The 25,116-nt window shown below is 43.4% G+C and overlaps 1 protein-coding gene across 2 annotated transcripts; it reads right to left on the bottom strand.

Annotated features, from left to right (window-relative positions):
- Positions 1–1,056: 1,056 nt before the first annotated feature.
- Positions 1,057–25,084, bottom strand: mfng (MFNG O-fucosylpeptide 3-beta-N-acetylglucosaminyltransferase). Of its 2 annotated transcripts, XM_035636257.2 has the most exons (10): positions 25,009–25,069; positions 21,648–21,760; positions 19,144–20,944; positions 12,198–12,243; positions 11,005–11,107; positions 9,699–9,852; positions 5,478–5,563; positions 4,242–4,407; positions 4,058–4,143; positions 1,057–1,864 (listed from the first exon to the last, which is right to left on the bottom strand). In XM_035636257.2, exons 3-10 carry the CDS (start codon positions 19,510–19,512, stop codon positions 1,813–1,815), a joined length of 1,062 nt encoding a protein of 353 aa, XP_035492150.2. In that variant the 5' UTR covers positions 19,513–20,944; positions 21,648–21,760; positions 25,009–25,069; the 3' UTR covers positions 1,057–1,812. The 2 variants fall into 2 exon arrangements, 1 of the variants encoding a protein (XP_035492150.2); XR_004794132.2 differs by lacking the exon at positions 5,478–5,563 and having other exon boundaries at positions 25,009–25,084.
- Positions 25,085–25,116: the final 32 nt, after the last annotated feature.

Here is a 25,116-nt window from a genome sequence, read left to right as displayed (position 1 = left end):
CATTGCCGGGTTCAGTTTGGTGAATATGTGTCGAGCGTTTCAGAAAATCTGCAGTTTGGAAGATCCATCCTTGATCCATTCCCATTAATATTCTGCCGAGAGACGAACAGAACAAAAAAAACACAACCTTCTTGATTATGCAAGCGCCATCCTGCTTCATCTCCAGAAGCTTTGGTCCACGAAAAAACAGATTGTCCACTTCTTTTAACAACGTTTTCCGTAAAAAAAGAAGATTAAATGAAGCTGTGATGAAAAGGGAACGAGATAATAATTATCTTTTGGTCTCGCGATAAGACCCTTTGCTAACTCTTGGCTTTCTAACCTCTGGGTATTAAAAAAAACGAACTTTGATATTAATTGACTTTTTCAAAGTGCTTCTCCATCTTCAGTAATTTTACTGAACAAGTTAATCACTCTGGTCAGAAAATATGCAAGAGACTCAGTGGTTATTATCTCTGCCCTTGGTTTGGTATTTGTATTGTTTTATCAATTTAACTTTTCTTTTTTTTATCGTCTTGTTGGGAAGCCAAGTTTCAAAAAGATTCAATTTCGGATATGAAAGACTAACAGTCCTGAAACATCCCTCCGGTTTTGTTTTGCTGGTTTTCTACACACGCCGTGCGTTATTCATACGGCGTTAAAATTAATTTGGCACCTGCCGCACTATTTCAGCCTTGTTTCCAAATGCCCGAGCCTCAGTATTCTTGGTCACTCCTGCACATTCCCTCCACTCCACACGAGGTGGGCCCCGGGAACGCCTTTGCGGCGGTGCATCGGCATTCATCGCGCCTCCGTCCACAACAAGCCGGCGGCCTGCGGCGGCGTAGTCTCCCCGCAGGTACGAACGCTGCGCGCGGCCTCTGCCTCCCCGTTCCGTCAGCGGCAACATTTGATTTTGCGTCCTCGTCTTCGTGAGATTTGTGATCTCGCCCTGAGCCTGAAATCTGTCCGGCGCCATGAGACGCCGTGGTGAGGAGCAGGTGTGTCAGCTGTGTCCTTCGTGCGCTCAGTGGTTTGTTGTTGTGAGGTAAAAAAGAAAGAAGGTAATGAGGCAACTGGGATGGAAGTTCATTTTACTTTCAGCCGTGGCCTTGGAGGAGCGGGCACAGCCATTGAGTATAAGACTGAGTAAATACAGGGATGGAGGGAGGGAAAAGAAGGTAGAGAGCGAGAGAAGCCAGGAGACAGGAGGGTTTGGTTAAGGGGAGAGGGATGTCAGGATGGTTCATTGTGTGCAAAAGGACACAAGGCCCTTCATAAAACACACAGAAGGCCGCACACACTCGATCGATAGACACTAAAATTTAATTTAGCAACTCGTCAACCTCACCTGCAAGAGGACTCAGGCCGTGCAGGCGCAGCCCGCTCGTACGTACTTTTTAATCGTTGACGATTATGAAGAAATAATCAACTGATAGGAGATAGATACAAATTAAAAGTGCATAGAAATGTTGTAAAAATCGTCATTCTGTCCATTTCTCAACAAAACCACTTGCAAGTTCTGCCTTAAGTGCTTCAGTTCCAAAAGATCGAGAGTAAAAAATACACAGTTTTCTTTGTGGCACCGAGGTGAAGAAGTGACAGGAGACCTTTCACATCGTATAAAAAGAGTTCTCTTTACATCCTGTGTTCTGAGTCGGCACACATTCATCAGATCTGTTGCTTCTCCAGGTCCTGGATCTTGTCTGCGTCTAATACTGTTCCATTGAATATATTCCCTGCATTTTTATACAGATACGATTCCCAGGAAGAGCCTCCTCATCCAGGCGGGGGCAACGACAGTCTTTGTCCCAGGGGGTTTTCGGAAGGAGCTCAAGGACACCAGCTGGTGAAAGGATACAACAGGCAGTGGACCGTCTTAAACCTGTGGAAGACAGAAGTGATGGATGACAACGCTGGAAGATTCTTGGTAAAGCCACTGTCTTCATCCTCTTTATCCTCCTTCTTTGATAAAAGATAAAATGTGAATATATTTGTTTACATAAGCATCTAATTTGTGCGTGTCTATGTTCCTTCATCCCTTCGTTCCCTCAACCATATTCCCTCAACCCTAAAAAGCACCAAGTTTTTTTTTTATTTTGATAAAAGTGCTAAGATGCAACAAAGGTACGTCGGCAAACTCAAAACAGGGACATTGCATTTGCACAGTCAGCCTCTCAAACCCCCGAGGCCACCGGGACACTGAGTGTTGTTAGAACACGAAAAAAAATATTACCAGGAAATTGCCTCACTGGAGTTTTTTTTCAAAAATCTGTATTCTACAAGAGTCCTGGGCCAAGAAATGACAGAAAAAAAACTCAACCTTTGCAGTTATCCACTCTTACAGTCCTTAATTAAACTATTCAGAAGAGACAGGAAAAGAGCAGCGCTGTTGTTCATTTCAAGACCATTTACCTCCAACCCACTGTTTACTGTGGTCCCTTGAGAAAAGCTGGCGCACTGTGGGCGTCAACGCACCAGAGACCTTGTTGGTCCATGTAGCCGCAGCCCTGACAACTGTTTTAATGGCAACATTTAAACTTAATGCGGGTAGAAGTCTTTCTCCAAATCTGCTAATGAACACCGTGTCCACAAATGGTTCTTCTGCTGCTACATTCCCGACCCGATTTCTTTGCTGAAATAAACTTATTCCCAACAAATATGCTTCGGTAAACCAAAGAAAAAATAAAACACGGAAGAAGAAGTTCCTGTTTAGACACCTGGACCCGCTGAACACTACTCTGTGTGCAACACCAGTGGACGGAAACAAGTGTAAAGAGCTTCGCCGCGGGGCGACTGTGCCGACATGTTTTGCCAGCCCGAAGACGTTCGAGGACAGGGAGCGACAAACACGACTGCGGTTCCGCCGTGTTACATCAAATTGCTTTTATCTCTCTGGCTGAATGGGGGAAACAGGAGGAAGTGGAGCTGCAGAGGTGTCACATCTTCAGGTCGGATCATCGCAGTGAGTAAAAACTGAGAGCCGTGGGCTTCCCCCAGAACCAAACCGGCCCGGGGCCAAAACGGTCAACCTGCCACGACCATGAACTATTCATACACTGCATAGGTAAATCAGTCTTGAGTATGTATTAATAATATGCACTTGTGCTAAATATTTGATTTCTTGAACTCCACAACTGGTACTTAATGGCAAATGGACTAAATGGACTGTATTTATATAGGAAGCTGGGATCGAACCGACAACCTTTGGGTTAGTGGAACGACCGACTGTACCTCCTCCTGATCCATGGGAGATAATCTAAGAGTCAGTCGGTCCAACACTTTGGTCTCAATAACTCTAATGGCGCATTCACGCCGAGCGCAACTTCTCCGCTCAAAGACGGGAGTACAAGGGAATTTAACCTTCCTTGTGTCGCTTCGCTCACAAATATTTGTGCTCGAGCAAAATGTTCGCCTGACGAGATGTTGCGGAAGCCAATCAGCGTTGAGATTGTCAGAAGGCCCAGACGAGCTTCCGAAAGAGAATATATTCGCAGGTTGCGTTCATTCGCCCCGAGTCAACACAAATCGATCCTGTGGCCGAACTTGCGCGAGTAACGCAACGCGGAAACTCGCTTCGCGTTTGGTGTGAATGCACACTTATAGTCTTTATGATATGAAATGGTGTATGTTCAAGTATGCTAAGTAAAAGACGTTGGGTGAACCGTAAGCTACATTTTTTGGGGGTCATAAACCAAAAGGGCGCATACACTTTAAGTAGCAGGTCCTGACCAGCCGGTCCATTTACTGGGTGTCATTGGCCAACTCTTTTCTCCTGTCTCTCCTTCACTGTCTCACTGATATACTATGCTACTAATATAAAAATAAAACTTTACTCTCAGAATGTTTAGTCTAGTTGCAAGGTTGGTTGTCCTTTGTCCTAAAACTTTTTTGAAGAAATGTGGGGTGGAAGTTTTGATTCTTATAAGGAAAAGTATAGATCTTAGATGTTTCAGGGTTTTTGTGTTGGGTTTTCTCCACCATTGTGGAGCTCTGGCTCCAGCATGGTGGAGGTGGAGGTAAAGCACCTTTAATGCCCGGTGCCTCTCGCCGTTACACTAAAAGAAGAAAGACCAACCTGGAGGGGTCGTCCTCCTTGGAGAAGCCTCCTTTCACCTCGATGCTGTTCATCTTGTTCTCAAACATCCCGTAGCTCAGCGTCACCTGCAGCGGATGGAAAACACCACCGTGAGAAATGCATCCGTTTCTCACATTTCTGTGTGTGTGTGTGTGTGTGTGTGTGTGTGTGTGTGTGTCACTACCTGGTGTGGGATGCTCCTGTGGTTGACGAGCAGCAGGTTTTCCAGGTGGGAGTGGAACAACGGACAGTGGACCATGGAGACGCCCAGCCTCTTCTCCACGATGAAGCCCACCGTGCAGTCGTCGGGGAGACGGATGGTCGCCGAAGTCTTCTCGAACCGGGAGCCACTGAAATATATATCGTTTCCATTAATGAATTCATTTTAAATGAGACAAACTACATCTGATTTGTTGATACAGTACATCTACAGACTCCCAGCTTCTTTCTTTCAATTATTTTCTTTCCAGGTTGTTAGGGGGGGATTTTTTTTCTTTTTGTTTGTAAAACTATAAACCTGCCAAACTTTCAGTCCAAAGAGTAATGTTGATGATTTTGCTATTTATTGTGTGTTACTTTACTGCCAACCTTTTCCACAGAACGTCGTAAAACACCGGCCATTTTTCTCAGTAGAAACTTTTACTTTAGATCGGTGATTAATCACAATGAACATTTAGTCTGAACATTCAGACAGCAGAGTTCAGCTGCCGACAAAAAACATCCAGATATTCACAATATCTCTTGTATGGCCTGTATAATCTGTTTGCTTTTATTTTTTGGTAAAAAAAACCCAACAACTAACGATTCGTTTTTGGGCTTTCAGATCTTAACTTATGCAGCTTCCAGTATGAAAAGAAACCAATAACAAAACAAAAGCAACTATAACATGATTTTTACAAAATAAATAATACATTGTTTTGTGTAATAGATTACGTATCGTGTTATAATGTATGTATAAATACGCTTCAAGTTGCTTCAATTTGATTTTCCTGACTTGTTACTAAGAACTAAGAACAAACGTTTTGTTCCCGTCGTAGATACTAATCTACGACGGGAACAAAACGTTCGTACTAACCCAGTCTTCAAAATGTAGCACACGATATACATTGGTATATTTTGTAAAAGTGGGAGTTAAATTTAACTTTGTGGTAAATTGTCCAGTACGTTCAGAAGCAGATTTTGCTTTGTTTGATATAGAATAAGAATTTATTATAAAGCACCAAATTACAATTGACATTGTCTCAAGGTACTTCAGACAGAAAACAACAGTTACATACAACTGTCTCACTTTTTTGTTTTCAGTTGCACTCATATGGACATTCGGTCAAAAACACACACACAAGCACACACACACACACACACACACACACACACACACACACACACACACACACACACACACACACACACACACACACACCTGGCCCATGGAGCCATCTTCTCCGCCAGTCGCCGACTCAGACAGAACCCTGCTCCTCCTGTGGCGAACCAGAACCGCACCTCCCTCTGATTGACAACATACGCACACATACATTAACGTATGAATGAACTGTACAAGCATGTAAACACCGGGGTCACTTTTATTCATTAACTTGTTTATATGATGAGCTCTGAACACAGAGGAATGTTGGGAATGTTTAGCGAACCGACGCGGCATCTTTTACTAAATGTGTAAATGTTGATTTTCTTCCCTTCCGTTGTCGGTTCACACGTTTCCGTTCACTCCAGTTTATTTCTTCTATTACTTCTCTCCTCTACATCTGTCCTTTCCCTCTTGCCCTTTTCTTTCATTCCTTTCCATCCTATTTCCGTTCCTCTCCTTCTGCCCTATTATTTCAGTTCCTTTCCTATGCTTTCCTTTCACCATTTTCTGTCCATTCATTTTCAGGCGTACATTTACCTTTCACAATTTTCTTTACATTCATTTCCTTTCCAATCTTTTCCATTTCATTCCTTTCCTTTCCCAAACTTTTCTTTCTTTCCACACTTTTGTTTCCACACCTTGCCATTTTTTCCATTCCATTCTTATCCTTTACTTTCCTTCTTCCCATCCCTTTCCTGCACTTGTCTTTCATTCTGCCCTTTTTCTTTCCTTTCCAATCTTTTCCATTCCTTTTCTTTCTGTCCTCCTTTTTTAATGATTTCCTTTCCTTTTTCTTTTCCCCTTTCCTGCCTTGTTTGCCTCTCTCTCTCTTTCCCATCCTTTTCATTCCTGTGGATCTTTTCCTCCTCTTTCCTTCCTTTGTTCCTTTCCTGTAATTTCCTTCCCGTTCTTTAGAAATCCCTTTCTTCTCTTTTTTCCTTTTTTTTAATTCTAAAAGTCTGCTCCTCTTCCACCCTTTTCTTCCTCCTCTCAGCCTCACAATAGTGACAGGAAATCAAATACCATACGGCGGCGAAAATGTATGAAAATGGGAGGAGGAGGCGGCCGAGAGCAGCCTGGCGGGTTGGTTTTTGTCTTCTCCATCGCCCGTTCAGCCTCAAGGGTGGAAACGGTGGGGGGGGGGGGCGATTGGAAAGAGAGTAAAGGAGCCGGGAAGCAGAGATAAATAAAGATCTATTTTTCAGTGTAAATGGGAGCAATCAGAGCAGAGAATGTGACGCGAGCGAGATGGGGAGAGTCGTTCATTTCAAGAGACGGGCGAGAGAGATTGAACGGTGCAGGGGGAAAAGAGAGAGAGAGAGCGAGAGGGCGGCCATGATGCACTTTAACTAAATGGGAACATTAATCCGACTGTAAAGCACGTGAACCCAATGACACGCACAGACACGCACACGTGGTGATCGCTGCACGTGTTCTCCAAAAACAAACAGTCGACCCCCCCGCAGTGCGACAACCTGTGCCTTCCTATTGGGGGTCTTCGATGTGTGTGTGTGTGTGTGTTTGTGTTTTACCACCAATCAATATCCCAACACGACACTAATCACTTCATCCACTTGGCTCCGAAAATCCTTCCCATGTGAACAAAACACTTCCATCCCTCCATCCACCCATCCAGGCGTGTACGTTCCTCTATCTTCCCCTCGCTGCGTCCTCCTCTCCGTCCCGTCGGCAGTGACGAAAGTTACAAAAAAAAGAAGAAGCATGGAATGATAGAAAATATGGATTTTTTTGGCGTGGCAGCAGCGGGTTAACCTGGCCGGGCTGCTTGTTTTGGCAGAAACCCAATAGGGAGAGACCTCAGCTTTATAGTTCATTAAGAGCGGCCGAGCATCAACGAGGAACGGGGGAGAAAAGGGAAGGAACAAGGGATTGACGGACAGGTCGAGTGAGGGAAAGAGGCAAGACAGCATGAAGGGAGGGAGGAAAAAGCACAGAAGCGCAAAGAGGATAAAGCAATTATGTAAAGCGCTTATATTAGAGTTTGTATTAAATTATGGTTTACAGCAGAAACAGGCAAGAAAAAATACTGCAGAGGCTTTTCGGTCGATACATTCCACAACCGATACTCACGCAGGGTTTTATAAGATACCACAGTGGCAATTGTTCCATCTTTAGTGATGATGATGATGATGTGCACTTACGTGTAGATGATTGGCAGTTACTCTGCATTGCCGTAAAACCCTTTTGCCAGACGACCCTATGCTGTCGACCTGCACCGTGCCGACGCACCGGCTTCATTCCAAACTTCACTTGGCGGTTTTTTAATGTGGTGGATGATGAAACTGGACATTTCAGATACACTTAAAACAGCAGTTAAAGGGGCAGTAAGTGGATTTTGGAGCTAGCTGACCTTGCTAACCGCTAGGCTGAAACCGCGGAGCCGTAGCGCCACCCGCTAGCGCCGCCCGCTAGCGCCGCCCGCTAGCGCCGCCCGCTAGCGCCGCCCGCTAGCGTGTCTCTCAGGGTGTCGACGAGCGATGTTTACAAACTGTGTTGTGTGGTGCGGGCCGCACCATCTTTTTGTTTTTGATTTACGGAGTCAGGGCTGAGCCGAAAACCCAGGGTTGTTTTTTCCCGGTGCACCCACAGAACCGACAGCTAGCGGATCATGAGGAAACATTGGCAGATTTTTACAAAACGTGTTGCTTTAGAATCACCTACTGCCCCTTTTAGATCATCCGATTAAATGTGATTTGATGGACACTTGCTCTCACTCCTTAAACTGTGTTTGGTGAAAGGAAAACACATCTTAAGGTGTTTCGGAAATTGATTCATCTTTAGTGGTGAAAAGGTTTGTTGGTTCTTCAGCAGCTGCACGGTGGTGTAGCGATTAGCACTTTTGCCTCACAGCAAGAAGGTTCTGGGTTCGAGTCCCTGTTCAAACCAACCAGGGCCTTTCTGTGTGGAGTTTGCATGTTCTCCCCGTGTGTGCGTGGGTTCTCTCCAGGTTCTCCGGCTTCCTCCCACAGTCCAGAGACATGCAGAATGGGGTCAGGTTCATTGGAGACTCTGAATTGACCGTAGGTGTGAATGTGAGAGTGAATGGCTGTTTGTCTCTGTATGTGGCCCTGTGATAGGCTGGCGACCTGTCCAGGGTGAACCCCGCCTCTCGCCCAATGTTAGCGGGGATTGGCTCCAGCCCCCCCGTGACCCTTAAGTGGATTAAGGGATAGACGATGGATGGATGGTTCAGCACTAAAGGGTCAAAGAACTGGAAAACTAAAATGGTGGCATGTGTAGTCACGAGTGGCAGAGGTTGGATCATTCAAATGCTGCGGAGAAGGACTTGTTTGGTTGAAGAGGCTGTTCACTCTCCACAGTGCAGAGGAGAAAGAAGAGAGAGACAAAGACAGGATTCATGAGTGATTGAATGGAAGCAACACGGTTTGTCTGGGTGGGAGGGAGAGACAAAAAAAAGGTTATCGGTGAAAAGAAACAAGGAAGGGAAGAAGGAATTCAAGATGGAGATGAAGGAGATAGAGGATCTCGGAAGACAGCACAGCCCCAAAAAAATAAATAAATCCGCAGAGTCACGTCGGAGACAGTAATGTATCTCAGAGGGGTCACCCTGCCTTGAGGAGTTATCGGTCCACGTAAATTAAATTCAGCCCCGGGTTTCGGGGGAGTTATAGAGTGCTGTGGTGTAAACGCAGTTTCAGAGCCTTCACGGCGCTGCCAGGAAGGAAGAGAACGCTCAGAGGAAACGGCGAGGACTTGTATTCCTCAAACATTTAAAAAATGGCTCACATTTGAACTGTTGAATACTGCCACGAACGAAATAGGGTTTGGAATCGTGACTCACTTCAACATTCTGCCCAGCTGCAGTCTGAGGAGAGGATCAATGTGCCAAGAATCCTGAAAGCTCCTGCGTTTGGTTGAATTAAAGTGTCCATGTTGGGATTGTTCGTGATTTCCCCTTTTCTTTTCAGCCAAATTATTAAAAGATTTAAAATTAGGTCAAATTAACCTCGTCCTGACTTCTTCTCCATAAAGCGTCTTCGTCACCGAGTGACATGTAACATGCTCACCTAGCGGACAGTTTGGCTCGAAATTGTTACCGACAGAACCGACACCGTTGTCACCGTTGGCTACACCATCGTTTACAGCTGATCAGGAAGCAGTTGACCAAAAAAAAATGAAGGAATGGCCCAGCAAACCAATCCGAGCAGAACGCACTTTTACAATGGGGATTTTGAACATAACAGCGTGCCAAATTAAAACCGTGAACCTGTAAATGGCCAAAATGTGGCTCCCTACCGTCGCGTTGCCCTCCAGAAGTTCGTGAGCAGTGATGGGCTTGTCCAGGCTCGGTTTGCCCACGTAGATGTCGCCTTCCGGGGGGAAGGCCGAGAGCAGGGAGAGGAGGGCCTCCGGGTTCACGTAGTTGTCGTCGTCCACATGACAAAACCACCTGAGCAGCGACGGACGAGAGGACAGGGAACACATGCGGTCAACGCTGTTTTGGTTGGTTTGTTTGTTGCCTCGTCCTCTTTCCAGTCGTGTACGAAACGAGTCCAACGACACTCCTCAAAGACTTAGATGAAACATCACGGGTAATGCAGACTCTTAAATGTCTTTATACTTGAGCCTGTGTTGGTTGTGTCTTTGTTTTTTTTTTTATATCTGTTACACTGAATCCTCTCGTGCCAACAGGAACATCATCATCAGAAACATGATTCCCTGGATCTTCAATAACATATTCCAAAACCAAGCTCATATGTTGTATTTTTCCCCCCATGGAATGTTCAACTATTATTTGCTCAGGTATCATCAAGTTGATGAAGTTGGTAAACGTCAATAAAAAATTGGGCCTTGTGTTGTCAAATGGTTTCCAAAGAGTGAGCAAAGAACATTTGAGATCATGTTTCAGAGACTTTTTTAGAAAATCCGTACATAAAACACCTCTACGTTATTGCATGTGTCAAGTTGAACGCTGTGAGTTTGTCGGTAGACTACAATCACAGGAATCCCACTGTACTACTCTGAGTCATTGATTCTCCTCTGCCGCGTTAACGACTGGAAATGATGTCAAAAGCTTCTTTCCAAACCAAACAGACTCCGAAAGAGTCCAAATAACAAAGCAGCTGGTACCAAAACGAGGCGCTGCCATCCCAGTGGCCGTCCCAACCACACGAAGGGCCTCCTTCCAAAGCAAACAAGCGTCACTTCGCTCCAAATAACAAAGTGGGGCTTGGAACCAAAGTGAAAATCCCTCTTTCATTTCCTCTTGTCGTCTGAACACAAAGACAACAGCTCCAGCCTTAGTCATACACAAGCCGTTGAGCTCCAGTGTATTTCTCACACATCGAAAAATACGACCGAAAATATCAATAACACATCGTCCGCCGTACAATACGACGACGGCCTCAAGTGGAGTAACTGTTGCAGAATTCATTTCACCATCACACTTTCGATTATTTACCTTTTTGATTTCTCCTTTTCGACACCTGCAAACGTAAGAGCCCCCAGATTTACCCGACGGTAACAATACAAATCTGAAATCTTAATCTGATCTTTAACTCCAGCGCGGGCAGGACAACGGACGGACCTTCATCTGTCTCACCTCTTGTCCGAGGCCATGAAGCCGTCGTACTCGGCGGACATCTTGCAGGACAGAGCCTGCTGGCTGTGATCTGACTGGCAGCCTGTTACCACCACATTATAACCTAGAGAGAGAGCGAGAGAGAGAGACACGTGTTTGATTTGTACAACTGGATTCAGATGATTATGTATTCTTGTTCAGCGCATTTTGAAACCAAACAATTATTAGGCTCATTATAGTCAAACTGTGTAAAATGGGTTTATACGCGGGGGATCCCAGTAGAGTTCATACAGTCGACAGAGAAGAGGATGAGAGAGACTGGAAAGAACCATGGAGAAGATGGGAGGTAGTGAGGAAGTAGACTAATTAGGAGAAAGAATAAAGGGAAGAGAAGGCAAGACAATATGGAAGCGTATTGCTTCCACGGCGGAAAAATTAAAAAAGATCAGTATCACGTTTTTGTTTCGTGAAAACTTCCAGGTTATGACAGGATACTGATCAGTTTTTATATAAGAGACAAGAACATAGGCATTGAAGAATAGAAGAAAGAAATATCAAAACATTAGAATCAAATGTGATTGTTTAAGTTAGAAATAGACATGGTCGTTAATCGTTAATGGCCTAAAATTGAAGCCAGAACATCTCGGTGCCCCCTGGTGGCTGACTGCAGTATAGGTCACAAACCCCATCTACTTCATGTTATCAGATGGGACCAGATGGACCAAACTAAAAAAAAAGTAAAAGTTCACATGGAAAGATGTGTTTCTGACATTTTGGGTAGTAATTGCTACACTAATGTCTGTTTTCCTTATAAATTTGGTTCTAATTATTTATTTTTTAACCTATAAAAACGGGGTGAGACGTCATGATTGACAGCTGACACTGACTCGCGATTTGGTCGAGCACGTTTACCGCCGGGGCCTCCATACTGGACCGCTCCAATCCACAATCACGACTGTGCAGAAAGTGACGTCGACCGTATCCAGGATATTTTGGCGTCATTTTTGTCCTATGTCAGGAAGTGGAGACACTTCGTCCATCTGTCAGTCGTCCACACTGAAATGTGAAGTAAAGGGGGGGGGGGTCTCTCCCTTACAGCTGCCTTAAAGCTGGGCCCCACACCACAATTCCACAAAATACCTGTATCCACATACATTTTTTTTTTTTTACCATATCATCATTGTGTGTAAATTAGATTTGAGATTGCTGCGTACCTTCTGAACTCACGTCCTCGTCCTCCATGTCTGTGAAGATGAACGTCTAGACAGGAAAAACAAAAACAACGAGGAGGGACAAAAACACGACAGGCTCTGATTAGGATCCGTGAATATTTTGCACATCTGTAACAGAGCGTCCCGAGAGCCCCTTCGTTAAGGAGCGAACACGAGCACACTCACGGGATCGATACGGATCTAAATAGAGCAAACGGGATGTGACAAAAACAAGGCGCCCCACTGTGTGCTACAACTGAGTCACTGCAAACACACACACACACTTGAACTTCTGTCTTTGTGAGGACACTCGTTGACACACTACATCCCCTAATCCCTTACTATAAATTTTGACTAAAACCGAAACAAAACCCTTAAGCCGAAAACAAAGATTTGAAGCTATGAGGACCTGAACCTCGATGTCCTCACTTTCCAAAAAGGCCTTCACTCCCAAAGTCTACATTAGTCTCAATCTGGTCCTCACGAAGATAGAAGTGCAAATAAACACACACACACACACACACACACAGATCCACAGTGGTCAGTGAAGCACTGTATGGTCGAATCATTTTTTTGTGTTTGACAGATATATAAGTCAAATAGGTCTCAACTCACACACTCACATGCACATCGATCGATACATAGATAGATAGATGGATACATGGATAGATAGATACATAAATAGATAGATAGATGTTGCAATGCTGACCTCTGGTGGTGTAAAATTGTAAAAACCACTCCCAATTAAAAGCTCCCATGAACATCAGATTTAATATTTGACTCTTCTTGATAGAAAGAAGAGTATATTTATTAGACCTGTCTCATTTGGAGAAACATTTATTGACTGTTTCTCTATGAATCAGAATTTGAAAAATTTATAACACTCCTTTTTTTATTACATCACATTCATTTTGATGACGCTTTCGTCCAAAGCGACAGGTACTGTAGCGTTAAGGGCCCACACCGGGATGACCTGGAATCGAACAACCGACCGCCTGTACCAAAGTCAGCGGTGTAACCCCCTAAGAGGTTTGTGCCGGGGGACTTGAACCAACGGCTCCTCGCGTTCCCCCCTCAGACTGTGTGGCGCTCGACGTCCCTTCGCCAGGCAGAGGCACTAAATAACCTCCGAGCGGGACAAATCACCCGGGAGACGAGATGAACACAAACCATAACTCGCGTTTTATTTAACTGATGGAAATGTACGAGTTTGTCTCCTGACGTTTCGGCTGGAGAACGAGAATACCACAAAGATATTTCATGAACGTATCTCAACAACACTGACCGTGACACACTGTCCTACATCGCACTGGTATCAGCTACGAGGAGATTAAAGGGAAGTCCGAGGTGGCGCAGGGTAATCGGCGGCGTCTCAGAAGCCCTTTGGATATGTTTTTATGAACAATCACGTTAAATGTGAGGCTGATATTTACCTCCGCCGGGTTTCACCTGCGTCTGTTTTTGCTGGTTTATTTGTTAGCAGGATTTATGGGGGAAAAGTACATAATCAATTTCCTCCTATAACTCAATGGAGGGATGTTGCCTGAGCCTGTAAAAGAACCAATTCAAATCTGGTGCAGAAGCAGATTAATAAGGATTTTTATTTTCTCCATAAAAAACGATCTCTTTCCTTTTATATTTCCACTATAAAAAATCATGTGTAGGACTTGTTCGGACGTGGTGGAGGTGTATGTGCTCCACTGTATAGTTTATCCTTTATGGATTTTTTATCATTTCACCATTAAACAGAAATTGATAATTTGAAAAGTTAAAGCTACAGTGTGTAATATTTAGAAGAACGTATTCACAGAAATTTAATTTATTGTCCATAACTATACGTTCATATATTTATAATCGCAATGTTTTTTCGTCAACTCTGAATGAGTTCAACATAGTTCCATGAGGTGGACCCGACCTCCGTGTGAGTCGCCATGTTTGCTACGTCGTGTTGTGCTGCGTTCCGGTTCCACAGCGACTCAGGAGGTCGGGAAAAAATCACCACCCCGACTTCCGGAGTCCGAGTTCCGAGCGGTAATACGACGCATTCGCGTTGAAGTGCCGGCGCTGCGGGAAACAATAAAGTGTCCCCTGTCGGATACTCAGTTGGTTGCAGTTTGCGGCTTTACCACCAGATGCTGCCAGAAAAGTAAAAGAATTACGAACTGGGGCTTAAATTCAGGATTACATTTTTTTTTTACGAGTCATAAGGGTAAATAATAACAGTGTCCGTGCTGCTACACAACACTTTTTTTCCCAACTTTGTGTCGCGTTACGTTAAACATCTCATCGTCAACGAGTGTTGTCAATGGGTGTCGTCGCAAACATACAAGTACAGTGTTTGTACTGTGCGTATGTGTGTTCACATTAAAGTGACTGATCTCCCTATTACACTCTCTGCTGCACTCCCCAACAGAAAGGCTGCATCTATTTAAGGTTCAGTGTTTTACTGTACCAACCCCAGTTCATCCATCAACACTCTCTCTCTCTCGTGCGCGGTGACGTCACACAAACCTCTAAATCTTCACTTCTGTCATTTTAATACTGATCAATCTCACCCTCCCTCACTTGTTCTCCCGAGGGCCCTGCTTTGTTTTTCCTCTTCCCCGTCACTGTCCATCATCCCTCATCACTGAAGCCGGAGGAAGAGGAAGGGGAAGAGGAAGAGGAGGAGGAAGGGGGAGGCGACACCTGGATCAATCTGCCTCACCCACCACCACCACCTACCCCAGTAAAACCCCACGAGCAAGACCCGCCGCCACAATTACGTTTCCACCACCCCTCTGGTCATAACTCAAACCAGACTACCTGCAGTGAAACCAGTCAACCTGGGGCCGTGGGGGGGGGGGGGGGGGGGGGCTCCCGGCAGTTTGTAAGCAAGAGTGTGAGAGGATACTTCACCGAGGGCGCAGGCAGGAACGCGTAAATCTCACCATGTTGTTCACACCGTTAAAGGGCCATTAAGTAAGATTTGTGCCGCAGCCCCAACCAGAACACAACGACTGCAATACGTCTGGTTTTTGATCTATACACCGGAGCGATTTCCCTTTGGCCGCGTGATTGGACTTTTCTTTTTGAATCTGCAATTTGGCCCCTTAACTTGTGTGGGGCGTGTTGAGGTTCCTCCAGGGAGGCTCTGCTGAGAGTAATTGAGGGGTGGAGCAAAAAAAAAAAAAACTTTCATTTTATTGCTTTATCCATGTAGATTTATTTCGACTGCTTCTGGGATTCAACCCAGCAGTCGCTTCATTTTATTCAACAGTATTATTTCGAATATTGACTAAAGTTAAGCTGAATGTAGGCCACCAGTGTCAAAGGCTTTGAAGGGATAGGTAGATTCTTTTCTTTTTATGGGGTGTGGACCTAAATTGGTTTTGTTTCCATGATTTCCATGTGGACTGCAAAATCAATGCCACCGTAACATTTGTGCGTTCAGTTTGGCGCTAGAGGCCGAAGAGGTGATTTGCATCAGCTCGTAACTATATTTCTTGGCAAACGACAGCCAGTAGCATTGTTTTTTTTACCATAGACTGTACATAAAAATGGACGTATAGTCACCGGGTCCGGAAAATAAAGCCAATGCCCAAGTGCCTGAAGCCTGTATTCTCTGTAGTGACCAGAAGAGGGCGACTCCACTGGTTGTTTCTACAGAAGTCTATGACAAAATGACTCTACGTCGGTCAAGATTTCCCTTAGGAGTTTATGGTCACCCAACGGTTTGTGAGCTGCCGTTTTGAAGCCTCATGTTTAGCAGTTCGACCGGCGCCATTTTGTTCTCTTGGACACCGGGTGCAACCGTGTTTGGAGGAGCAGGGGGTGTGGCCCGACCGAGAGCCCGTCCACTTACACCTGCGACCTTCCCTGTGAAAATAAGGATTGAACCACGAACTCCTTCGGCGAAATGTTTCACGTTGACGTTGTTAATCAAGTGAGAAGTAGAGTCGTGTTCTCATAGACTTCTATAGGAACAACCAGTGGAGTCGCCCTCTGCTGGTCACTCGAGAGAATACAGGTTATAGGCACTGCGTCCTTTTTTTGTCTCAACATATTGTTAGTAATTACTTTTAATCTTGCAAAGTGGACAGAGCCTTGTCGTGTGTGTGTGTGTGTGTGTGTGTGTGTGTGTGTGCTGGTGAGGTAACACAAGGTTCATTCTGCTCTGCAATCTGCTTCTCCACTTCCTGTTCTGTGACCAGCTTCCGTTTCAGTATTGTTAACCGAGTCTCCACATGGCGGCTGCTTCCCCTCGGCCCAGACAACCTGCCTGCACAGCTTCCTGTGTGTGTGTGTGTGTGTGTGTGTGTGTGTGTGTGTGTGTTTTCTTGCATTGCTGCTTATAGTTGCAAATATGTGTCCATGTGCCGATGTGTATGTACAGTTTACAAGCGGGTCTGTTTCTATGCATGCGGCTGTAAATTCTCAGGTACATTGATCGACCAGAACAGAAGATAAAAAAAAAGTCTTGCGTTTCACTTGTACAATGATAAAGAGGAAGAATCGGCATCTTCCTCTTTCACACTCTAAGCACTCCAACACTTAAATAGTGTCTCCTATTTCAGCACTTCTCCGAAAAGTCTGTCCGCACGTGACCAAGGCGACAAGAAGCTAGAACACGAACCGCTTCCTCGTCTGTTTCATGAACCACGACATGGAGTTAAATGTAATAAAGTCTAATATAAAGACAATTGTTTTCTTTAGGTGCACGTAGCTAAAACGAACGCAGTCATAATTCAACAGTCCTGCAATAAATCGTCCGTCCAGAAGGTTTTAATGTTCATGTTTTGTTGAAACTAAAGATATGTTGATTCGACCGTACGATCGTTTCACAGGTCTGAGGTTTGTTTTTCTGTGCGTCTATTCAAAAGCGGGTGGACAAAATAATAGGAACTGTATCAGTCACACAGCACTTAATCCTTCAAAAAGGATTCCGCTGTCTTCTAACGCAATTTCGACAACACCTGTCCACGGAAAGAAGTTGAGCTTTGCTGCTGTTGAATTAGACTGCATCCCGTTTCGGCGAGGTGTTCCTAATGAACTGACAACTGAGCGTGGGTCTTTATTCATGGATTCTGGTGTAAATCCTCCTCGGTTTGTTCCAGACTGAGGCCTGTGCTCCGCCGCCTGTTCGTGTTTCAGCGACGAGCTGCCACAAAAACCACCAACTCTGAATCCTCGACATGTCGTATTGTTCCTGGGGATTAACTCCACTCGTAATATTTCTTTTTCTTTTTTTTTCCACCAGCCAGGTTGGACGGAATTGGAGCCAGAGCAGATTAGCGCTGCTGAACTCTGAGATAAACAAATGTTCCTGGCAAAGTGGTGCTCGCTGGCAAAGTCAAGACAATGAGAGGATAAATGAAAATGCCCCCCAGCCTATACACTGTGTGTGTGTGTGTGTGTGTGTGTGTGTGTGTGTGTGTGTGTGTGTGTGTGTGTGTGTGTGTGTGTGTGTGTGTGAGAGAAAGAGAGAGAGAGAGAGATTTGAATTGGTCTATAATGAAAGACAAAGAGAATATGGGGAGAAAAAAATGTGCAATCTGTGATCGTCATCTCCTACTGGACCCTAAAATCATCTCAACAGCAAATATGTCATCGGTGTTGTTTGAGGGGTCGAGGGGCTGCCACGTCTGTCGGCTAAATATTTCGCAGCCGGCTAGCTCAGCTTAGCTTTGCACAAAGACTGGAAACGGAGAGGACTTTTTCCTGTAAATTTATTACAGAACAGGGCAATCAAAGATGGCAGACTACCCCCCCCCCCCTGCGTATGGCTTTGTTTTTCATGACGTCAAGTTCGCTACAGATTTTATTCTATGAACCCAGAGGGCTCTCTCGACCTCCTAGATTCACCTCTCAGAGCCTCATCGCCACCTTTGTTTGTTTGTCCTTTCTCAGCGTTCTCGCCTCGCATCCATCCATTTTCATGAAATTTGACATTTGACAAACATTTTTCTACAAGAAAATGTCATCGTGGGTCAAATCAAATGGGCTTTTCTACAGGCTTACGACGCCGCCAGTCCCATCTCGATGCGACCATTGGTTCATGAGGTATATTAGATCAAATACTTTGGGGGGTATTTGGCCCTCGGTGACCTTGACCTTTGACTTTGGTGACCCCAAATGTACTTGCCTTTTGTGCGAGAAAATACCCACATTAACTGGTACAACAAGTTCCATAAAGATTCGTCCACCCTGGTCATGAGTTATAGTCTAACTCTGTAGATATCGACTGGAGCAAACTTACTTACTTAAATTACTTAGCTATCTAGAAAAAGTGAAAAAATAAATATTCCTGGAGTTATTCAGATCTGCTCCAAAATTGGATGGCTTCTTATTGGGATCATACCCCATCCCTCTACAAAACTTCATTGAAATTGGTTCAGTAGATTTTAAGTGACCGTTGCTGACAGACAAACAAACAAACAGCAATGAGGCAATTACAGATTATCTCTTTACATCAAACTAAACCTTAAACACTGACAATAATAATTACGTCTTTGGGTTCGGAAAAAAAAATTCCATCTGATTCCCTGATTTCAAAAATAATAATAAATCTTATTGATGCCAGCTTGAAAACAGGTGGAAGATGCGACAGGTTCCAACAGGCAAACTCTATTTTAACCAATTTCAATCTATACTGTTGTTGTTGTTTTGATTCATTTGCAATTAGTAGATAAAATAATAAGTTAATGAAACAATCAATCAGTGAGGAAGTGAACTTAAGGGCCTGCAGCTTCAAAGCAGGAAGGAAGTGAATGTTTCATACCAACATGTGACTCAAAATTTTGTGATCTTCAAAAAATAATATTGATTTGAACCTCAGGCTGTGGACTAAATATCACATAAGAGGCTGAGACATGCATTGATAAACACCTTATAGTGTCCACATTCTGTCACACGATCACTGTTTGTAAACCCAGGGGAGGGATGTAAAGAAAACACAACAGAGACTCACGTGCGCCTTGGTTCTGGAGATCCACGTCTCCAGGAGGAGCGCGAGGCGCGTCTCGTGGAACCGGCCCGTGGTCTTCACGGCGATGAAGATGTCCTCCTGCCCCAGGTCGGGCCGGGTGACGTGATGACGCGCGGCCCCGGCGGAGGTCGGGTCGCCGGCGGCCGCCCTCCGCGCGTCCTCGGCCGCGGCGTCGGGAGCCTGCTGGATGGCGCGCTGGAGCAGGAGCGCACCGCCGGGTGGCGGGTGGCGCGGGAGCGCACGGAGCGTGGGAGGGTTGCTGCTGGTGCGCAATTGGAAATCCACGTAGAGGATGATGGAGAAGGTGAAAACCAAGACGGGCAACCTGCGACGCGTCCATCTCTTGTGCATCGCGGAGCAAAAAAAAAGTTATTTAGATTCCACAAAAAAGTATTCAAAGTGTTCCTCGAAGTTTGTTCTGCTCTGAGTTCGTTTCCCCATCACCTCCTTCTTGTCGTCTTTACAGCTTCATCGTCGGTGTTCCCCCTCAACCAACTCCTAATTTACATGGTTATTGTTTATGAGATTAATTTGAACTATGCAGCTGCGCGACACGACTGGTTTCCTCTCGTTTTTGGTCATGCGTAAAAAGCCGCTGGCACCGTGTGGAGGGTGGATGTGACTTGGTCACGCAGCTCTGCGCGTCACACGAGTCGAGGCACGGACGGAATCAAACGATGGCTCCTTCCTGACAAAGATTTCAAAATAAACCACGACCAGCAGAACTATGTACTATCCGGTTATAATCAGCTGCATGCAAAACGTGAGAATATTCAAATCATCAGATTAAGTTATAAAAGTTAAAGTCAAATCAAAGTCAAGTCAAGTTTATTATAATATTTTACAGTTCAAAATTAGATACAAGAGAACAATATTTGACCAAATCAGAAAAGGAGGAAACCCGAATATATTCTTTTGCAATTTAATTACAGTGTATTGTTGTACAGTATGTTATTGTATGACCTGTATTTTTGTATGCAGTATACATTACATGCAGTACACGTACATGTATTTGTATTTTGTCTGTGATAATATGATATTGTAAAGTAGGGGCAGGACTCTATAACTATCCTTCTCAAACTCATCCTTGTTTTTGTTCTTTGATGGATTCTGAGTCATTTATCTTTGTGTTTTTATCTGGTTTTTTTTGTTGATGGTTCGAGATAAATAAAAATGAAATTGAATTATTTACAGAGCTCATTTCATATGAAAAGCATAGACTAAATGTGCAGTAAAAAATAAGCTCAAGAAAAAAACATACGGCAACATATGACATGACAAAACGAGATGAAAATATGTAAATTGATGAAATAAATTCAAAAAGAGAGTGTGCAGTAGAACATGGGGGAAACACGGCAAAATATGACATGATAAAAAAAATTTGATGAAAACATGCAGAAAGAAAAATAAACAGATAAATGAATAAATTAAAATGAATAATAAAGTCAAATAACATTAAAAAATCGCAGTGGAATCGTGGATCCGATTTTTTTAAAGATTCCTTATGAAATTATAATACTCAGGAGAAAAATCAAAAACAAAAGAATATTCCTACCAACTTTTCTTTTTCCTTGAGACCTCGTGGGTGACGAGAGTACGACGACCCCCAGGTTTGGGACAACTGATGCTAAATATTCAAGTAATAGTAAGAATCTATCACAAACCACACATCTGAACCACGGTGCGCCATCTTGTTCACTCAGCGAGAAACAGCCAAACCGAAGCCAAACACTCCGACGACTTCCTTCCTCTTCAGAGCTGCAGTAATGTTCCTCGGCTGAATCTAGTAAAAAAAAACACTGCAAAAGTCGCTGCGTGCTGTATGAAGTTTTTAATTTTTAAAGTATGACCTAGTAAAAACAGAGGATTCTTTATTTTCAGGTCCATTTTAAGTACCACCTTCTGAAAGTAATCAGTCAAAATCTTTATGTTGACAATAACCTTGAAATATATGACTGTTTTGAAAGCCACAGATCATAGGTTTACTAGCAATAAAGGATTTGTGTTTTTTATGGAAATGTATGTCAGGTGTACGGTGTTCTGTAAATTTCGAAAAATTAACTTTTACATTGATGCAAAGTGACCAGTCATGGGTTTTAAATGATGAAATAATATTATTTCCAATAATAAATTACCTTTGTATGATTTTTTTTCTCTCAATCCCCTATAGAAAAACAGATGTCTGTATGAATAATGAAAGAAGAAGCAACTTTATAAAATGTCAAAGCATAATTAATGATAAAAAAATGAAGCCATGGACGACATGACAGCTCCTCAAAAGGGAAGCCAAAACATCTTGGTTGCCCCCTGGTGGCTGGCTTAATTTTTTTCGTGGGACACGAAATGAACTAAAAAAGTAAAAGTGCACGTAAAAATCTTTCCCCAAAGATGAATTCTATTATGTTCATGTTTCTGATCAGTTTAGTTTTAATTTAGGTATTTCATGCCATAAAAATGAAGCATCATGATTGACAGCTGAGACTGACCGGCGATTGGTTGAGCACGAAAGCGCCAAAAAAACGTCGGCTCCCACTCCTGAGACATTTCATACACACGACGTGAGGAAGTGGAGGCGTTTCGTCCATCTTTATTCACAAGTCTGTGGTGGGAACACAGCAGACAAAGTAGAAGTGCAGAGAAGAAGAAAAAAAGGCCAACAATAACTCGGGACATACTTTCAGGGAGGAACCATGAAATGTATGTGTCGCTCAGCTGGTTCAGGTCTATAGTCGTCCAATACTGTATCCACTGTCTACTGTTTCCTCTAGAGACTGCCGCCGCGGAGAGAAAGAGCTTGATACAATTAATTCACCTCAGACCCTCATCGCCACCTTTGTTTGTTTGTCCTTTCTCAGCGTTCTCGCCTTACATCCATCCCTCCATCCCTCCCCTCCGTCTCTCTCTTCCACTTCCACTGACCAGCTGCTTTCCTCTCCTCTTCCCACCCTCCACCACTACCTGGCCCAGCGGTGAGGACCACTCCACCCCTGCCGCAACCCCGCCCCCCTCGCGGTCCCGCAGGTAAACCAGAGACGCCCGGGGCACACCCCGGCTAGGAAAGGCCCAGGATCGCCTTACGGCCTCGCTGAAAAGGGTCCTTTCTAAGAAAGCACACCAGGCACATCACAGTCCCACTCTGAACAAAGGGCCGCGGGAGGCGAGGGACCAGACCCCCTTTTAAAGGGCCCTGTCTGGGTCGCCTGTTCCGAGCGCTGCAGTCAGACAGAGACTTGGACAGGACTCAAGAGCCGGGATTTGAGAAACACGACGGACACAAAAGTAAAGGAAGGAAGTCATAAAAAGCAAGGCGCTGCAGATTTAACACAATCTCAACATTGTCTGATACGCTAAAGTTGACACAAACAAATACAAATACAGCGTGTGACGCTGATGGACTCGTGAGATGATTAAATTCATGGCAGAGTTTTCTCGAATAGCAAACACGTTTTGAAGACGTATATCCTAGATATAACCATTTTGTCAGAATGTATTCCTTCACCAGATCTTTGTAATGCAGATGCTATTTTGGCTTTTTTTGAAGTTTTGGAAATCACCCAAATATAACAAAGTTTAAATCAAAATGCCAACCTGTAATTTTTTCTCTGCTTGTATATGTTTCTGTCTGCGTTTGGTTTCGTCAACGGGGCGTTTGAGGGAGACATGCAGCACTAATCCTGGCTCCCACTGACAAACTACACCTGCACAGGGGAAACCACTTAGCTCTGGAGGCAGGTAAAATGACCTGTGTGTGTGTGTGTGTATGTGTGGGTGTGTGTGTGTGTGTGTGTGTGTGTGTGTGTGTGTGTGTGTGTGTGTGTGTGTGTGTGTGTGTGTGTGTGTTCGGTCAGAGCAAAGATCAAATACATGACGATCTCATTGTGAACCTTCAGTCTGCTGCCGAAACCTGCTGCGGAAATTCAATTTCTCAGAGTTCAGACAGAATATAAAGAATGTTTCACTCGGCAGATGGTTCCAGATGATCACATGAATATATTCAAAAAAACTGAATAATTTAGTATCGTGCTATGATAAAAAGTAGGGGGGCCAAAAAATGGCTGACAAGTGTGTCCACGGCTCTCATGCTGCGTTCCGGTTTAGGGAACTAGAGCAGCTTTCACCCTAGAGACACTGTGATATCTTAAAAATAGGAAACAAGGTGCAAAGCAGTCATCACAATAACCCTTCACGGGGAAGGGCATCAAAATGTGATGGGTGTTCTATTCATCTGTGAATTTAGAGAATGTGCAGAGATGACAGTAAAAACCCTGGTTATTGATTATGTTAACGTCTTTATATTGTAAATGTGGTTCAGAAACATATAAAATGCAAAAACCCCCAAAAACTTATTCTTTATGGCACTAACAAATGAGAAGTGATTTGTGTTATAGGAAATGGTCAGCAGGGGGAGCTACAAACTCTCAAATACTGAGTCTGTGTGTGTGCGTGTGTTGCAACATGCTAATGAATGTATAAATAATATTATTAAAAAAACATATATATATATATATATATATATATATATAATATATATATATATATATAATATAATATTAAAACACTAACAGGGCCATTAGAACAGTCAGACTTTATTAATCCCACTTGTTACAGCAGCAGCAAGAGTCAAAGGCATCATGGAAGAGCTGGATAACAAATTATAGCAACAAAAAAGATACATAAAAAATACAATAAAAATAGAAAAGAGTAAAAAGCTAAATACATTAGATATTGGAAAAGAGGCCAAAACGTGCAGTTGTCTGGATAAAAATATGACTAATAAGTACAGAAGTACAGAAACTATTTCCCATTTATTTTTTGGTCTTGTGAATATACATACAAACTGTGGAAAGCTGTGACTACCTTTATAGTTAACAACATTTTTGCTGGCACTGCCTTTTTATTATAGATATATATTATTTGTTTTTTATTAGCACAGTAATAAGGATGACAAAATATTTTTCCTCATCAATTTGAGATTACTTCAAAATTGCACATCCACAAATGAAAATTCACAAACAAAAAATTATAATTTTTTGGTGTTCATGAAGGAAATGGAGCAGAACATTGCAACAATTCACCTGTACAGAACAAAGAAGCAGTGAAATACACCCATTGGTGCGATATATTTCATGTCTTTACGTGATTATTTCTGTACTCTTTCTTTCTTTAATTCATGTAATTTCTTTGCTTTATTATGTATTCTTCATTTGCTAGTGACATTTGACTCACGGATGTTTTTTGTACACTAGCTACTGTTGTATTTTTCTACGGAAGAGTATTAGGTCCAGGCATAAGAAGAAAACGAGGGGGAAGATTAATTTTTATTTTTTAATGAGGGGGAAGATTTGATTTATTTATTTAACATTTCGAGAATAAAGTCAAATTGTCGAGATTAAAGTTCAAATGTTTTCACCACATCGTCTCTTCCAGATTCAGCCTGTCAATAATAATATCGCAACTTTACAACTTGGTTAGCAGCTAGCATTAGCTTAGCAAACTGGCTAGCAGAACATCAACATCCAATTGTTTGGTTCCTGCTGAAAAGTGCTTCCCGGTCACAATTGTCAACTTTATTCTCAAAGTAGTATTTCAACTTTATTCTCGAAATGTAAAAAAAAAAAAAAAAAAAAATTAAATTGTTAAGACTGGCCCTAAAACTCTTCGATACGTTTCTGTTGACAGTTTGAAATAAAGTTTTTTCTTTTTTTATTAAAAAAATGCAGTAGTTCCGTCACTCAAGTTAACACAAAACTACTTAATCTCACGTTTGAAGTTTCAGTTTATTAAACACATGTTTCTTCAGCTAGCTAAACGTTGAATGTGTATACAATCGAAGCCTGATATACTTACATTTAAAAAGTGTTTCCTCCGTTCGCGTCATCGTCGGCCGCCATTACTTCCCCTTCAAAACCGGCGCGCAATGCATTCTGGGAACGCGAAAGCGTCATCCACCGGGGA

This window comes from Scophthalmus maximus, chromosome 8 (assembly GCF_022379125.1).
Source record: "Scophthalmus maximus strain ysfricsl-2021 chromosome 8, ASM2237912v1, whole genome shotgun sequence".
Taxonomy (NCBI): Eukaryota; Metazoa; Chordata; class Actinopteri; order Pleuronectiformes; family Scophthalmidae; genus Scophthalmus; species Scophthalmus maximus.
Note: the sequence above shows the minus strand (reverse complement) of the source record. Positions and strands in the feature narration are given on the sequence as shown.

Excerpts from the sequence above, each read along its gene's own strand:
- mfng (XM_035636257.2), bottom strand. The coding sequence starts at position 19,512 with ATGCACAAGAGATGGACGCGTCGCAGGTTGCCCGTCTTGGTTTTCACC. Across the intron at positions 12,244-19,143 it reads TCTCCAGAACCAAGGCGCAC|ACGTTCATCTTCACAGACAT; the intron begins GTGAGTCTCTGT and ends TTTCCTGTCTAG. Across the intron at positions 11,108-12,197 it reads CGAGGACGTGAGTTCAGAAG|GTTATAATGTGGTGGTAACA; the intron begins GTACGCAGCAAT and ends CTCTCTCTCTAG.